This window comes from Telmatherina bonti (genome assembly GCF_933228915.1).
Source record: "Telmatherina bonti genome assembly, chromosome: 15".
NCBI classification, from domain to species: Eukaryota; Metazoa; Chordata; class Actinopteri; order Atheriniformes; family Telmatherinidae; genus Telmatherina; species Telmatherina bonti.
This window is the reverse complement of record NC_136613.1, coordinates 5,454,942-5,472,563: the sequence shown is the minus strand read 5'-3', so window position 1 is coordinate 5,472,563 and position 17,622 is coordinate 5,454,942. Positions and strand designations below refer to the sequence as shown.

Sequence of the window (17,622 nt, the reverse complement as noted above, 5' to 3'; positions counted from 1 at the left end):
TGATGAGGTGGAACGGGAGATTCTCATGGTGATGAGGTGGAACGGGAGATTCTCATCATGATGAGGTGGAACGGGAGATTCTCATGGTGATGAGGTGGAACGGGAGGTTCTCATGGTGATGAGGTGGAACGGGAGATTCTCATGGTGATGAGGTGGAACGGGAGATTCTCATGGTGATGAGGTGGAACGGGAGATTCTCATGGTGATGAGGTGGAACGGGAGATTCTCATGGTGATGTGGTGGAATGGGAGATTCTCATGGTGATGAGGTGGAACGGGAGATTCTCATGGGGATGAGGTGGAACGGGAGATTCTCATGGGGATGAGGTGGAACGGGAGATTCTCATGGTGATGAGGTGGAACGGGAGATTCTCATGGTGATGAGGTGGAACGGGAGATTCTCATGGGGATGAGGTGGAACGGGAGATTCTCATGGTGATGAGGTGTAACGGGAGATTCTCATGGTGATGAGGTGGAACGGGAGATTCTCATGGGGATGAGGTGGAATGGGAGATTCTCATGGTGATGAGGTGGAACTGGAGATCGCAGTTCTGGAGGAAAAGGGGTCCAGTCTGGTTTCTAGAAGAAGTTATTTTAACCCATGTGAAATAAAGATGTGTCTTAGATGTAATTCCTGCGAGGCTAATGTGTGTAAATTAATTTATGTCAGGATTCATTTCTTGGAAATAATTGTGATTTTCATGAGCGTTTCAGTCATTTTTTGTTCAGCGTGCCAAAACCAGGCTTCAGAGCTGTTACAGACTAGACGTGTGAACCTGTGAATCGGTGTGAATCGGTATGAATGGGCTCAGCAGTGACCTTTCCAGCGCCCCCTCCATGCTGTAGCTCTTGCTGGAAAGCTCTCAAACCGCAGTGGGAAGACTCCTGTAGAGTCTCTGCTGACCACATGCCTCATTTAAATAACAACACACAGCAGCATAATGTATATAAACATGGCCTCCATCTTTACAGGTAAAAACACCGGGAGTTGTTTGGCCATCCACAGACACCAGGATGGGAAAGGTTGGTATGTTTTATTTCAGTGCAGCTTGTCGGCTGCGACGATGAAATCTCAGGTTGCCTTCATACGATCCTTCAGATCATCTTCTATGAGGACAGAAACTTCGGAGGCCGTTACTATGAGTGCACGAGCGACTGCGCTGATCTGCACTCCATGTTTGACCACTGCCGCTCCATCCGGGTGCAGAGCGGCATGTTCATGGTGTACGACCGCCCGGGCTTTGTGGGAAACCAGTACTTCATGAGGAAGGGAGAGTACTCAGACTACATGGGCATGACCGGCATGAATGACTGTGTCAAGTCCTGCCGTATGATCCCCCCGGTAAGTCTTTCAGTAGAATAATATAAATATGAAACAAGAAAACTGATGTTCTGAAGTCATTAGTGTTTTACATCACATACCAGAACAGAATACCGATTAATCTACTGAGTCAAACAACCTGGAGGGTAAAGTTGTTCATAAAAACCAACTAAATTATAACATTTACCTTCTTATTTCATTAATATGTCCACTGTCCTCAGAAAGTCAGATTAACTTCTTTAAAGCAGTCTTTAAAAAATCTGTCAGAATTTGCTCTGTCAGGGATGGCTGATCCCCAAATTACTCCTACTGATACAATACCATGAGTTCTTTGTACTTTTTCATCAATACTTATATCAATTTGAATACTTTTTGCTTCTTTTGCCGTCATTTTTTTTAAAAAGTAAACACACACATCGTATTAACTCTTCTTTTGTTAAGTTCACATAATTTCTGTAAAGCAGAATAATTTAAAGTTCTCATGAAATCAAATAATATATTTTATTTCCTTGATGTTTACTTTGCATTGTACACCAGAAGTACGACAACTAACCAGTCAATGAGAACATAAAATAAATACACAATCTTGTTGGCTTTATAAGCAATAATAGTGTTGGTGACTCATTCTGCATTTGGGGGCGTGTCCTAACTTCTTATTCAATAAAACCCTTCCATGATTTCAATGAGAAATGACTATTAACAGAATGACAATGCCAATCAGTCAGATGTCTACAAAAACAACTTGTCTCTGCAAAGCTTCGGAATGAAATCAAGGAGGAGGAAGGGGGCGGATTTGAGTTGGAGTATGGGTGGAGCTAAATCATACCACTGAAATTAGCCAATCAGAGCAGACTGAGCTTCCTTAAGCATCTGTTAAGTAAATGTCGATCTCACTTTGCTATTTTATGTGAACTTCAAAGAACCTTTCAATGATTAAAATACACCAATAAATTTACTGTTTTTTTTTAACTAATCACTTTGGTTTTATTGGCCATTTTATGTCTGTAAATAGATGCCTTCGTTTTAAACATTTAATATGTCACTTCCCCCCATGCTTCAAATGTGTCTTAAATGTTGCTGTGGTTGTTGATTCATCCACTAGGGGGCAGTGCTGAGTTCAATTCGGCATTCTGATGTCAGTAATGCAACGCTAAGAAAGATATTTGCAACCCCCCAACATGCCTGATACACAAAGCCTCTCTTCAAAACCTCGTAAAGCGTAATGGAAACACTTTTCGCATTTATGTGTCCCTGGATTTGACGTGGGAGGTCTGTTCATTTCTGGTGAAGGTGGAACAAACAACAGCAAATTTTAGAGTTTTAAAAAAGAAAATGAGCGAGAAAAGCTTTGAAAAGCTGTTGTAAATTCTCCACAGCAAGTAGAAAATCCCAAAATAAAGCTAAGTTGCTACCTTCAATAATTCTCATAATTGCAATTCTCATAAAATCTTGTCTGGCGTACAAGATTTTATGAGAACTGACGCTTATATGCTAAACACTGTTCAATGGAAATTCAACTGTTGTTCATCAAAACCCCAAAATAAATTTTATTATGTTGCAAAATGAAACAAAGCTACTGGTACTGACCACTGAAAGCTGCCCATTATGCAGCTACCGGCTGCTTAGCATAGCTAGCAGAAATGTTGGAATTATTCCAATATTATCACAATCAAATCAATAAAGGGAGGGGGCAAAGTCACAACACTATTAAAAATGGTAGTTCCTCCCTCATCCACTAGGGGCTCCAACAAAGAGTCAGTCCTCATAAACTCCAATGTTAAAAAGCAGAGTTAAATAGATATCAAATGCTTTTTTACTTCACTGTCTCTGAATGGACAAATCACTTCACATGAAGTCAGGGGCCTGCCTGAGCTGCATTAGCAGCTTTGTTTGTGAGTTATAGCACAGTTTGGAACAACTAACTTTTCAAAAGCACCATAGAAGAAGACAGTACAGAATATTGGAAGTAGTCACCTGCAGTGCTGTCATTGATACACCTGAGGCCACTGGATCTACTTATACATGTTTATGTCTGGAGGAATTTTGGCCACTGATGGCCACCGTACATGCATCACTTTCTCTGTCCACATTTATCACTAGATGGCAGTCAATATGGTATTAATTCTTTGTATGATTTATGTATTCTTTGTATTATAACATAGGGGATTATGGGGTGGGAAGGGAATAAACAAACAAAAAAAAAAAGAACCCCAAAAAAACAAACAAAAAACAAACAAACAAACAAACAAACAAAAAAAAGCTTGTAGCACTTCATGGAAGGATTTGCGTCCAACTGGGCAGTCCACCAGTACCTTCCTACGATTCCTACTGTTTGATTTTGTGCTTGTGTTGTTCTCACTCATATATAAGTCGCTTTGAATTAAAGCGTTTGGTAAATGACTGTAGAAATGAATAGAATAGAATAGAATAGAATAGAATTTTTACGCGCTTTAAAGCTGTTACTGGTTAGTGACCACTGCTGCCCCCTGCTGGCCACACAGATCCATTTATTTACAACATACCAGGCGATGAAAACAAGCCTGATCCTCATTTATTTTTAAATTCAACAGTTCCAAGGTATAAAATATAAATATTATACTAGTAAATCACCTTAAACTTTTAAAATAAAAGGCCTGTTAGATGGAATTTTATACGTATACCTAAACACATTTCAAAATTAACATTTCACCCATAAAAAGAAGGCTTTTACTGTGCTCCTCTGGTGTGTTTTTGTAGCACAGCAGCAGCTTCAGGATGCGGCTGTATGAGCACTTTGACATGGGTGGCGAGATGAGAGAGCTGGTGGACGACTGCCCAAACTGTATGGACCGCTTCCGCCTCTTCAACTTCAACTCCTGCAACGTGGTGGACGGCCACTGGCTGCTGTACGAGCAGCCTCACTACAGGGGGCGCCACTACTACCTGAGGCCCGGCCAGTACAGGAGCTTCAGTGAGTGGAGTGCCATGAGCTCCAGGATCGGCTCCATCAGGCGTCTCATGGACCTCTAAAGACGGGGAAACAATCTTTATAAAATTCCTGCTCTTTGCTTTGTTTCACTCGCTGAATAAAATGGCGTCAGCGCTGAAGTGTCTTCGGTTTTGTTCTTGCTCTCTGCACCTGGAGGGCATGTTCACCCTGGAGGGTGTGGAGTGGTCGTGGTCTGACATCCAGGCTTTTATCAGAGGACTGAATAAAATACTGCAAGCACTGACACTAATTACCACCCAGACTCAAGCGTTTCACTCTGTGTACTGTTTATGCAAACATACAGATTTACAGAATGATCTTGGAGCTGTTCTGAATGTTCCCACTGTGATCTTTACCAGCAGATAAAGACTGTTTCCTCTATTCTAAATATAACTTTGCTTAAATAACCCCTAAATGAATATGAAAATACTTTACTGACACTTTAATCACTTTTTTAACACCATATGGGTGCACTGCGGAGTCTCTCCACTAGAGGACAGCGTTGCAGGTGAAATTACACATACAAGGTCAAGCTAACATATCTTTAGCATTAAAAAGAACAAACACACATTAAAAACTCACCTTTGTGCTGAAACCAACTTCAAGTTATAGGTGATGAAATTTTTAGGTTTAAAAGATTTATATAAGCCAAATGAGGTTTTACAGGACATAATAAGTCAGAAAACACCTGCCATGAGCTCCACAGATGCCACCAATGATTCTGTGCTTCACCTATAAAACACAAAATACAAAAAAGAGAGATAATTTAAGGAGTAAAAAAGTGACCAGCATCCATGTACTGGCGTCGTCCGGACGTGTCAGCTCCCACACATACCTCCCAAACATCTGTTCATGACAACACAGCAGCACAAACGCCAAAGATTCCTGTCTATTACAATATGAATGACACATGCAGAGTCTGCAGTCCACATTCACTATATATGTGACAGGTGGGAGTCTTCAAAGAGCTGAATGGAATAAACGGGGAAGGCACCAGGCAGGGAAGCAGCCAACATGGGGAAGGTAAACGCCACGTCTACCTGCAACTGTCAGATTCTAATACACAGCGCTGGATTTGTTCCGGTTTGTTTCAGTTAAACAAATGGAAAATGTAACTCCTCCACATGCAGATCATCTTCTACGAGGACAAGAACTTCTCTGGGCGCCATTTTGAGTGCTCCAATGACTGTGCGGACCTGCTGATGAACCTGAGCTGCTGCAACTCCATCAAGGTGGAGAGCGGCTGCTTCATGGTCTACGAGAAGCCCAACTACAGCGGGAACCAGTACTACCTGAGGAGAGGCGATTATCCCGACTTCCATCACTGGATGGGCGCCAGCGACTCCATCAGTTCCTGCCGTTACATCCCCGCGGTGAGCCTGCAATTATTAGCTATTACCATTAATTATATGTGTATGACACGTTGAAAAAGTGCAGATTAGATCATGTTTCCACCAGTTTTTCTGTGATATATAAAACATAGATAAAGTTCAACAGGCTCCAACAACAGGCTGTTCATTTCCAGCCAAGTGGACGTTGGACAAACCAGCTCTGTAAAAACATTAAATATTCAGTTTATTTATGTAGAACTGATGAATGCTGTGGTGCCAAAATATATCTAGAATTCTATAAAAACAAATTAAATACAGGAAAAAGTAAGGAAACCCAGGTAGGACTAAATTAAATGCAATTACACATAAGAAAAAATGTGTTAAATCGATTTACATAAATGAATAAATTTGAGGAAAAAACAGGTTTGTTGCACATTTACAGCAATACACATGTCTGAATGGTCAAATCTGACTATTTGAAGATGCAAAATTTAATTGTGTTCGGAATTAAGAAAAGAAATCATGACTTATCATGATGCAGACAAGAATCTGTGCTACAAATTTCCAGGAAGCCCATCCAGCTCCACCAAGATACATCCGTAAAATTCAGTCATCCAGCTTACGTTGATAGAAACAACTTCTTTTTTTTTTTTTTTTTTTTTTTTTTTTTTTTTTGATATAAAACACTTAAAACATCAGGCTCCGACCAACATGCTGGAGAGTAAAAGCTCATCAAATGTTTAAAAGTCTAAATAAACTCAAGAATATAAAAAAAACTGTCAAAAACTGTCAAATAAGACCAATATATATATATTTATATTTTTTAACCCTAACCCTAACCCTAACGTTTTCATTTGCACGTAATGACTCAACTTGCCAGCGGGGGGCAGTACAGGCTGCTCTAACAGGAAATAAAACGATTTTCTAGAAAAAAAAAATACCTTAGAGATAAAAGTGTTTTTTTTTTTTTTTTTTAACAGTAAAGTTATTTCATGTTGGTTCCATGTGATGATTTGACCATTGACACATTGTAGATAATTTGACAATTAAAGTCTTTTCTTAACTCCTCCTACCTGCGTGACTTATGAACCACTTCCTCTGTCCAATTCTGACTCAGGAGCCCGGTTCATTCAACCTACGCCTGTTTGAGCGCATCGAGTTCGGTGGACAGATGATGGATCTGATCGACGACTGCCCCAGTGTCATGGACTGCTTCCACATCAACGACATCTTCTCCTGCAACGTGACGCACGGCAACTGGCTCTTCTATGAGCATCCCAACTACCGGGGCAGGATGTACCTGATCAGACCAGGAGAGTACAAACGATTCAGTGAATGGGGCGGCAGTAGTGCCAGGGTGGGCTCCATCCGACGCATCATGGACTACTGACCTGCTGGGACCCACAGCTACACTGAAAATGATCTTAGCGCATGTTAGGTTTGGTTAATCAATGCGAACTTTGGTGCGATTTCTGTTAGTGTCGTTCACCTGAGTGTGAATGCTGGCATTCAAACATCAGCATGAGATCCCCTGTCCAGCTGTTCAACTAAAACACGAACATAAAACAAACGTACATCAATCTTTTATTTACGTTTTTTTTTATCAACACAGGAGCCATGTTGCCCATCGGGGAGTCAGAATCACAATGGCTACGTTTACATGGGAGTTTTAATTCCTATTTAATTCCAAATAGTTAATTTAGCTTTAAACTGGTGAAAAATGACCGTATAAACACTTAATTCTGAGTGAAAAAAGTCAATTTGGAACTAAACCTAATTCCGAACTAAGTGGCTGGTTTATTGGCATTTTAAATATGAACTGATTCATTCCTCTGTCATGTAAACCTTCGTTCCGCTCTAAGTTAATTCCGATCGTTCTGCGCATGCTTGTTACCTCGCCCTGTCTGGATGACGCACATATTCCACGTTGTTTTGCCTCCCATCTTCGATAGTCTGTCTTCCTTCTCAGCTGCTGAAAAAAGTGTAGTATGCTCGTGTTGAGCTGCTGCTTCAAAATTATAATCAAAATAACAACAAAACTGGTTCTTATCATGTAGTTTTTCATGTTACGACTGAAAAGACGAAAAGCAGGGAGTGTTGACATTAGTACGTCACGTCCACCCCCGTCCAATCAGAACCAATTGAGTTGGAGCCTCCAACTCAATCTGTTGGTTTCCTTATATAGGCTATTATGAATTGGCTTTCATTATGTTTTTTTCCTGTCTGTAAAGCGTCGTGAGATGGCGTTGCCGTGATTTGAATCAAAATAAATAAAGCTTATTGAACTGAATTGAACCCTTCCCTACCCGACGATGTCAGGCGGAATTAAGTAAGGACGCGTTTCATGTAAACCTCCATTCGGAATGATTATTTCCATGTAAACTCGTAGGAGAGTATCGTTAATTCGCAACTATTTAATTCCGAATTAAATAAACATCATGTAACCGTACCGGATGTTCTTTCAGAATATCTTCAGTTGTGTGTAGAAAGCACAACATCACACAGCATCTCAGGAATTTTGCCAAACCGAAATGGTGCATCGTCACGTTGTACTACAGTACTTTGGAAGTTTGTAAGTTGCGCTAACAAAACCAACGCAACACAAGCTTTCCAGTCAGGGTGTGAGCTCATACATATGTCTTCTGTGAGGCGTCTTTTGCTTTAATATTAAATAAAACGACCTTGTTAACAAGAGGAATACTCATCTTAAACAAATCCTTCCTGTCCTGAGAAGTTGTTAGACTCATAAAAGAGACACAAGCCCATCAACAACAGATTTCTGGACTTCTTCTGGATCACTTATTCACCGTTGCAATAAAAAAAATCGCAAAATGGAGTGTTTGTAGTCCATTTAGTATTGAAAAGGACCTCGGATGCATTGCTTGTTAATACTGTTGTGGAGAAATTGGTCTGATTGAATCAACATGCTGGAGAATGATGCTGATCCACACCTACAACAAGGGAAGCTGGTAGATCATCCAGACTGTCATGTCAACTCAATTAAATATCAGTTTTATCTTGCTGATGTGGTTTAGGACACCGCCTATTGTCCAGCAGCATTTTCGGGAGGAAATTGTGATGAACATGGAGGATAGAACAATGAGCCATCACACTGCAGGAGTCATCTATACATAAACAGATTTCTCTCACCCATCCCCGCCCCGATCCATCACCACTCTCTGGGATATATTTGAATGACAATACTTTATGCTGTGCAATCACACAGCTGCCTTTTCTTTCCTTTTTTTTATAAAGCAAAGTGGCTTGGCTCAGGGGCAGCATTGAACTGTCTGATGCCGACACAACCATGGGGAAGGTAAAGAAAATCAACTCTTTTCAGGTGTTCTACTCCCACTTTCTGACGTACATGAGCTAAATCTCACAGCTGTGTGATACATGCATGTTTGTTGCTTCTGAAGATCATATTCTATGAAGACAGAAACTTCCAAGGGCGCTCTCACGAGTGCAGCAGCGACTGCGCCGACCTCCACTCCTACTTCAACAGGTGCAACTCCATCCGGGTGGAGAGCGGCTGCTTCATGGTCTACGAGAGACCCAACTACATGGGAAACCAGTACTACCTGAGGAGGGGGGACTACTCCGACAACCAGCGCGTGATTGGAATAAACGATTGCGTCAGATCTTGCCGCATGATCCCGCAGGTAGGTCATGAAGATGCCGTTCAGTCAACTTAAAACAGACACTTTTTTGTGAAGTTGAGAAATGTGTAAGATGATAAGAGTCTGTGATGTGGTGGCAGCACCAAGGGTCCTACAGGATGAGGCTTTACGAGCGCTTCGACATGTCCGGTCAGATGCATGAGCTGGTGGACGACTGTCCAAACCTCCAGGACCAGCTCAACATGTCCGACTTCAACTCCTGCAATGTGATGGACGGCCCCTGGCTGCTGTACGACCAGCCCAACTACAAGGGCAGGGTGTACTACCTGAGACCAGGGGAGTATCCCAGATACAGCGACTGGGGAGGCCTCAGCCCAAGGGTGGGCTCCATCAGAAGAATCACCGACTTCAACTGAACTGGGAATATTAATTGTCTGTCACAATAAACTTTAACCAACTCAATAAATCTCTCTTTCATCATGTTTTTGCTACTTCCTCATGGTTGTTCCTCATTCCTCATGCTCACTAAGAATCCCTTAAATGCAATCAATGGGAGGAATAAATATTACAGAAAGGAAAATACATCCAGTCTGGCAGCTGTGGACCAAACAAACAATATACAATAGCTTCTGGTTAGCTTGAGTAATTTCTTTTAATGGCCTCTGTGCTTAGGCATACCATACTGAACAATGCCAGAGTAGCCCTCTCCCAGTTCGTGCCCCTGATGGGATTAGCTAGTCTCTGTGGTTGTCCATACCTTTACTGTTAAACGTTCAGTAGAGAGTAAATCAGACAGTGTGGAGCTTGAATGAAGGAGCAATGAGACATAAGGAAGAAGGGTCAACTTGTAAAGAAAGCCTGGAAGCACAAATAAACTCTAAAATTTCCTTTAAAAGACACCAAAACAGGATTTAAATCACACATTTCACCTTCTTAGTCAGCCATACTTTCTGAAAGGTTAACTTAAAGGACAAAAATTGATTTGTTTTTATGGAGAAACAAGTTTTGAACAAACAAACTTCTAATTCACCAGCAACAACTTGAATATCCTCAACGTCTCTAAAGATTTTCCTGCTTTTCAACATTATAATCTTTTACCAGGCTGTTTCAAGGAAATACCAATAAATAAAACAAAATACATTAAAGCACATGTATGTGGTCCATTAGGCTGAACTCTGTTTTCACTCTACAAAGTAAGATGTGATGGATCATGTGATCATAACCACAAATACTGAATATTCAGAAGCATCAAAGCAGGTTAAACGTTACAGCCGTTCAATAAACGGTTCAAATCCTAATAAAATCTTTGTGTCCGGAGTTGAGAGCAGCAGCACATGTAGATGGAGCGCCGCTCAGGTAGCGAAGCAGGGAGGCTGAATGGCTTCCTGCTCCATTACGCAACATATTTAATGCGAAAGGGCTGTTCCATATTGTTCTGCAGCCATTGTCCGCTGGATGCGTGGATACCATACTAGTCCTTTCCTTTGTCCATGCGTGTCAAAACACCAAACCAGTTAATTATTTATCCTTTTTTCAAATACAAATCCATATTTCTAACCCAATGTTGTGCTCCAACAAAAAGGTAAACATGTGCCAGTAGCCTTCAGTTATAACTATGAGAGAATTTGAATAACAATGCTTTGTTTGTGGAGCGGTAGTATAAAAAGCCCTGAAAACATGGGGAATCTCTCCAACGGAGACCATGGGCAAGGTAAGTACTGTTTGTCCTGCCTGCTGACGCTGAACGCAGCAGAGCCTGGCAGTGTGTTTGGTTTTCCCCTCAACACGGAGCTCAACTCAGCCAAGCAAAGTCCAACTCTTCAGGCTCTCCAATCTTTCTCCAGATTATCTTTTACGAGGACAAGAACTTCCTGGGTCGGAGCTATGAGTGCAGCAATGACTGCACGGACCTTCACTCGTACTTCAGCCGCTGTAACTCCATCCGGGTGGAGAGCGGCTGCTTCATGATCTATGAGCGGCCCAACTTCATGGGTCACCAGTACTTCATGAGGAGGGGAGAGTATCCCGACTACCAGAGGTGGATGGGTTTCAGTAGCTGCATCCGCTCCTGCCGGATGATTCCAGCGGTAAGAGGACAAAAATCTCTTCTTCTTCAGCCGTGAGCAGCTGTTTGTGATTCCATATGAAGCGTGATAACCCTGTTGATCCCACAGTATCGAGGCTCCTACAGATTGCGGATCTACGAGAAGCCCGACTTCAGCGGTCACATGATGGAGTTCATGGATGACTGTCCCTGTGTGTCTGATCGTTTCCATCACCGCCACGTCTACTCCTGTAATGTTATGAACGGCTACTGGATCTTCTATGAGTACCCCAACTTCCGCGGCAGGCAGTACTTCCTGAGAGCCGGGGAGTACAGGAGGTACCGCGACTGGTGTGCCACCTGCGCCATTGTCGGATCCTTCCGGAGGGTCACCGATTTTTAGCCATCAAGCGAAACACTTGCTGTAAATATCAAACACTTTGTTTATTAAAGATGTTGAATTTTTAACCTGCTTTGTGAAGGCATTTTTATTGGCTTGTTTAAAATAAGCTTTAAAAGGGAAAAGCTGGAGTAAGTAAAATACCTGTATATTTTATACTTATTCTGTAAATAATATGGATAAAAACAAGTAATAGTTGTTCATTTTTATAATTTTATGCTCTCTGTAGCTGCTAAAAAAACCCAAATAAAGTATCCTTGAATTATTCTGGTGGTGTATTTTGTAGATTGGAAAAATGGAATAATATTTGTGTTTTTCAGTGTTTACAACAAAATACACAGTCATATATAATTTGTTATGTACTATTTGAGGGTTTTATCATAATCTGGGAAACTAAACTATTTAAAATGTAACAAAATTTCTTGTTTTCTTTGGTTTTTAAATGGAAAAATGAGATTTAATGATAAGACCAAATACGTTGAAAAAACAGACTAACTGCAAAACATTCACCACCGTTGTGTCTTTACCTACTCAGGTCATTCATTTAACATCCACAGCAAAAAACTAAACAAAGGCATGAAGTACTGAGCATTTAAGATGGTGAAAAAAACTTCTGCAGCCAAAAATCTTTCAACATGAAATGTTTACTGGAGGTGAAATTTAGTGGTTAGTGATTACTCCTCCAGTTTTAACCATTATTCCTCCAGTTTAAACTCTTAATTTTCCAGTTTTAACTGTTAATCCTCCAGTTTTAATCATTAACCTTCAAGTTTTTACCATTAATCCTCAGGTTTAAACTGTTAATCATACAGTTTTAACAATTAATCTTCTAGTTTTAACCTTTAATCCTCCAGTTTTAACCATTATTCCTCCAGTTTTAATCATTAATCTTCAAGTTTTTACCATTAATCCTCAGGTTTAAACTGTTAATTGTACAGTTTTAACCATTAATCTTATAGTTTTAACCTTTAATCCTCCAGTTTTAACCATTAATCTTTCAGATTTATCTTGTAATCCTCCAGTTTAAACCCTTAATTCTAAGGATTTAACCCTTAATCCTCCAGTTTAAACCCTTGATTCTCCAGTTTTAACTGTTAATCCTCCAGTTATAATCATTAATCCTCCAGTTTTAACCATTCATCTTCAAGTTTTTACCATTAATCCTCAGGTTTAAACTGTTAATTGTACAGTTTTAACCATTAATCTTATAGTTTTAACCTTTAATCCTCCAGTTTTAACCATTAATCTTTCAGATTTATCTTGTAATCCTCCAGTTTAAACCCTTAATTCTAAGGATTTAACCCTTAATCCTCCAGTTTAAACCCTTGATTCTCCAGTTTTAACTGTTAATCCTCCAGTTATAATCATTAATCCTCCAGTTTTAACCATTAATCTTCAAGTTTTTACCATTAATCCTCAGGTTTAAACTGTTAATTGTACAGTTTTAACCATTAATCTTATAGTTTTAACCTTTAATTCTCCAGTTTTAACCATTAATCTTTCAGATTTATCTTGTAATCCTCCAGTTTAAACCCTTAATTCTAAGGATTTAACCCTTAATCCTCCAGTTTAAACCCTTGATTCTCCAGTTTTAACTGTTAATCCTCCAGTTATAATCATTAATCCTCCAGTTTTAACCATTAATCTTCAAGTTTTTACCATTAATCATCCAGTTTAAACTGTTAATCATACAGTTTTAACAATTAATCTTCTAGTTTTAACCTTTAATCCTCCAGTTAACTGGTAACTTCTTGTTTTAACTTTTAATCCTCTAGTTTTAACCATTAATTCTCCAATTTAAACCCTTTATCCTCCAGATTTAACCCTTAATCCTTCAGTTTAAACCCATGATCCTGCACCTTTAACTGTTAATCCTTCAGTTTGAACCATTAATCCTCCAGTTTAAACCCTTTTATCCTCAAACTTTAACTGTTAATTCTCCAGTTTTAACCATTAATCCTCTAGATTTCATGGTTAATCCTCCATTTCTTACTTTTAATCGTCCAGTTTACACCGTTTAGTCTCCAGTTTTAACCGTTAATCGCACAGTTTTAACCATAAATCTTTCAGATTTATCTTGTAATCCTCCAGTTTAAACCCTTAATCCTCAAGATTTAACCCTTAATCCTCCGGTTTAAACCCTTGATCCTCCATCTTTAACTGTTAATCCTCCAGGTTTAACCGTTGAGTCTCCAGTTTTAACCGTTAATTGTACAGTTCTAACCATTAATCCTCTAGTTTTAACCTTTGATCTTCCAGTTTTAACTGTTAATCCTCAAAGTTTTAACCATTAATCTTTCAGATTTATCTTGTAATCCTCCAGTTTAAACCCTTGATCCTCCATCTTTAACCATTAATCCTCCAGATTTCACTGTTAATCCTCCATTTTTTACTGTTAATCCTTCAGTTTTCAAGAATGTTTTGTGGAAAGAATGACTGATGTTTTCTGTGTTTTGCTTTTAGTCTCAGCTTCATTAAGCTACAGGATTCATTTGTTGCATCTGCGTCCCTTTTTGTTTTTTATTGACGGACCACCTTTTTTACAACCATACAAGGATGGCAAATATTGAAGCTGTTCTACAAAATCGGCTCAGGTTTATGGCTATATATTGTTATTATTGTAATTGCAAATAAAGTTTGGACTTTTCTAATAGCACAAAAAAACTATTGATTGTTGATTTAGATGCATTCCTTGTTTTTTTTTTACAGAAGACTGGCAAACACATGGAGGAATGTCTTGAGGCAAACTGCAGTAAATCAGATTAAAAACCATGGCTGCAGCAAGGATTTCAAACTCTGTAGGTAAGTAATGCAGGAAGCCCTTGAGACCTGATCCTTGGTCATTTGCTCTACAAACGGAATGCATTGTTGGTAATTTACTGTAAATTTTGTTGTTTGTTTTGTACATTTTTGAGCTGAAAATGTACAAGAAGGGCTACACATCGTAAACACACAGCCCTTTTAATGCACACATTTTCTATTCAGTGCTTCTTAAACTTTTTAGGTATCCCACAATGTCGTAATAAAGTTCCAGCTAAATTAGCAGTCTTGTAAAAGTGCATTTTAATAAGTTGTTATCACATCTATAGTTATAGCTTTACAATATTTAACCAAATATGCAGTTTTATATCAAAACTCACTGAATAAAACAGTTTAGACTGACATCAGAACTTGTAGTCAGTGTTGAGGAGGGAAGAGGACAGCGTGATTGATCCTTTATACTAGCTCAGTATTGGTTCAGGTCCTGGGTTGGTTGTGGTTTTGTTTGAGATGTGGCCCGATGCCAGGTTCTTTCCATCGCTGATGATCTGACCATATGTGGAGAACCTTCTGAGCGAGAATGAAATACTCACAAAGCGTATGCTTATAATGGACAATGCAGATGACGGCTGCCAGAAATGTATGGATGGAGAGCCATTGTTACACATTTATAGACCCCATTCAGCAAAAGTCATACTGCTAATTCATCAGCTTTGCACATTTGAATAACAACACATCATGGCCCCTGGGATTTTGTATAAAAAGGTCGTGGAATCATGGAGTTGGCAGAGCGAGTTGATCCATCCACTGGAAACAACCTAAACCACCATCATGGGCAAGGTAACGGGAGATTACACACACATGCAACACTTCACATAATCATTTTCCAAACTGAATAAAGATTGTAATTCCGATGCAGAATTGATGCTCAGATTGTGATTTTTCTTCTTCTCCGTTTCAGATCATCTTCTACGAGGAGAGGAACTTCCAGGGTCGCTCCTATGAGTGCATGAGCGACTGCTCTGACATTTCTTCCTACCTGAGCAGGTGCCAGTCCTGCAGAGTGGACAGCGGCTGCTTCATGGTCTACGAGCGCCCCAACTACATGGGAAACCAGTTTTTCCTCAGGAGAGGCGAGTACCATGACATGCAACGCATGATCAGCATGGGGATGATGTTTGAGTCCATCAGATCCTGCAGAATGATCCCATTTGTGAGTATTAATGCACATAGGTGTAAAAAAAAAAACAAAACAACAAAAACTTGATTTGTTTGGAGTTTTAGATATTTGACGATACCCACACTTTGCATAAATAATTACAGCACAGAGGCTCATTCAGGATGCGGATCTATGAGAGGGAGAACTTCGGGGGTCAGATGTCCGAGCTGATGGACGACTGCGACAACATCATGGACCGTTACCGCATGAGCGACTGCATGTCCTGCAACGTGATGGACGGCCACTGGCTGATGTACGAGCAGGCCCACTACAGAGGCAGGATGATGTACCTGAGGCCCGGCGAGTACCGGAGCTTTATGAACTTGGGCTTGAGCGGCATGAGGTTCATGAGCATGAGGCGCATCACCGACATGTGCTAGACTTCCGTATTTGACACGAGTAAATAAAAATGTCTAGTTCACAACTGTCTGTCATGTTTGTGAGATTTTTATGTGTTTTTTACGTGTTTCATTCATACTTGTAAAAGCAGACTTTTCTGAATGATCTGAAGCACTTCTGAAATAGTTGTAATCCTAACGTATTTCAGCCCCTTTGTTAGCACAGAATGTTTTAAATTTAAATAATCTTTACATAACTGAATAATACCACTTGTTATCTGATTATAAATATCTTATAAGTGTTCAAAAGATATTTCAACACCAGCATACTCGCCAAATCCCACTTCCACTTGCTAACAGCACTCCAGTATCAACTGGAATCTTGTTGTGTTGCCTATAAGACTGAGATTATTGATAGATGAAAGTGATTGGGTTATTTGCCACAGGTAGCAGTTGCAAAATTATTATTAAAAACAAACAACAAACCTAAAAGCCAGAAAAAATCAGAAAATCAAAATTTAGAAGATGGAGACAACTAGCTCGTCCATGTTAGCGACAACAAGCTAGCACTATAAGCTTGTTAAAATAAAAGTAAGTATAGCTATGTCTAGTATGGTGTAATTAGGAGTTTTCCCTTTTTCCTAACATTTAAACATCTGTTCACACTTGGAGATATTTTGAACTGCAATAAGATGCTTTCTATAAAAGTATGACACCGTAGGATGTTTGGAGTCGTTTGCATTGAGATCAAGCTAATCGCGCTCCATCATTAGCTAAGTACTGCAAGTTACTAACTTAGTAAAATGCAATGGCCACACTACAGTGACTAAATTTCTGTGGTCTCACCTGCTGTTTTAAGGTCATTACACACTTACTCCCAATATTTAGTCTGAAAAATTTGTATGGTAATAATTTTTTTTTATCGAATAAGTGTCATGTTATTGGGAGCATTTTTATCACAAATTTCCATTCACTGACTTTGCGAGTTTTACTTTTTCGAACTGAGGCTGATTTTTTTAAAATACTCATATTCAATAAATACAGACTTGCCAAATTAAAGAAGGCGTGTTGACAGCGTCACCAGAGCCGGTTGTAAGTTATGCTCGCATTAATTTGTCAAAACTACTTCTTTCAAACTTTGTGTCACCATGGCTGCACAGCAAGTGTCATACAAAATTGCAAATAAATGAAGAAGTTTATAAAACAAACTTGCAAAGTGGCAAAAAAAACAAAATATATTTCATAATCTGAGGATCTGCTTCAGCAGCTAGCTGCTAGCTTGAAGCAGCTACAAAGTGGCACTTGCATAGCTCGCAACCACCAAGGTGTCGCTGCCAACACGCTTTCTCTGATTGGTCAATTGTGAATCTGTCAAATGCAAATATTAAGAAAAATCTACCGTTGAAAAAATGTAACTTGCTAAATTGAGATGGAATTTCACTGATATGAACGATCCGGTTGAATTGTAGTAAGAATGTAAAGGCCTTTAAGCGTTGAGCACAGATGCTTCTTGAGTTGATTCTGAACTAACTAGGTCTCATATTAAGATATAAATGGATTTCTATGGAGTAGGAGTGTCTAACTAACAATACATAACAATTCAAACCCTTTGGTTCAAACTG

General features: G+C 39.6%; 2 protein-coding genes and 1 pseudogene across 3 annotated transcripts; all 3 read left to right on the top strand.

The window, feature by feature from the left end:
• Positions 1–1,104: 1,104 nt before the first annotated feature.
• LOC306766453 (gamma-crystallin M1-like) lies at positions 1,105–16,042 on the top strand (the record flags this gene model as incomplete). Its single annotated transcript, XM_079254223.1, has 4 exons — positions 1,105–1,341; positions 9,039–9,281; positions 15,405–15,656; positions 15,767–16,042. Exons 1-4 carry the CDS (start codon positions 1,174–1,176, stop codon positions 16,040–16,042), a joined length of 939 nt encoding a protein of 312 aa, XP_079110349.1. The 5' UTR covers positions 1,105–1,173.
• LOC306766449 (gamma-crystallin S-1-like) lies at positions 5,192–7,009 on the top strand (annotated as a pseudogene). Its single transcript has 3 exons — positions 5,192–5,311; positions 5,419–5,661; positions 6,737–7,009. The product of its transcript is annotated as a gamma-crystallin S-1-like (transcript).
• Positions 10,942–11,686, top strand: LOC306766475 (gamma-crystallin M2-like; the record flags this gene model as incomplete). Its single annotated transcript, XM_079254255.1, has 3 exons — positions 10,942–10,950; positions 11,084–11,326; positions 11,414–11,686. The coding sequence occupies 3 exons, from the start codon at positions 10,942–10,944 to the stop codon at positions 11,684–11,686; spliced, it is 525 nt and encodes a 174-aa protein (XP_079110381.1).
• Positions 16,043–17,622: the final 1,580 nt, after the last annotated feature.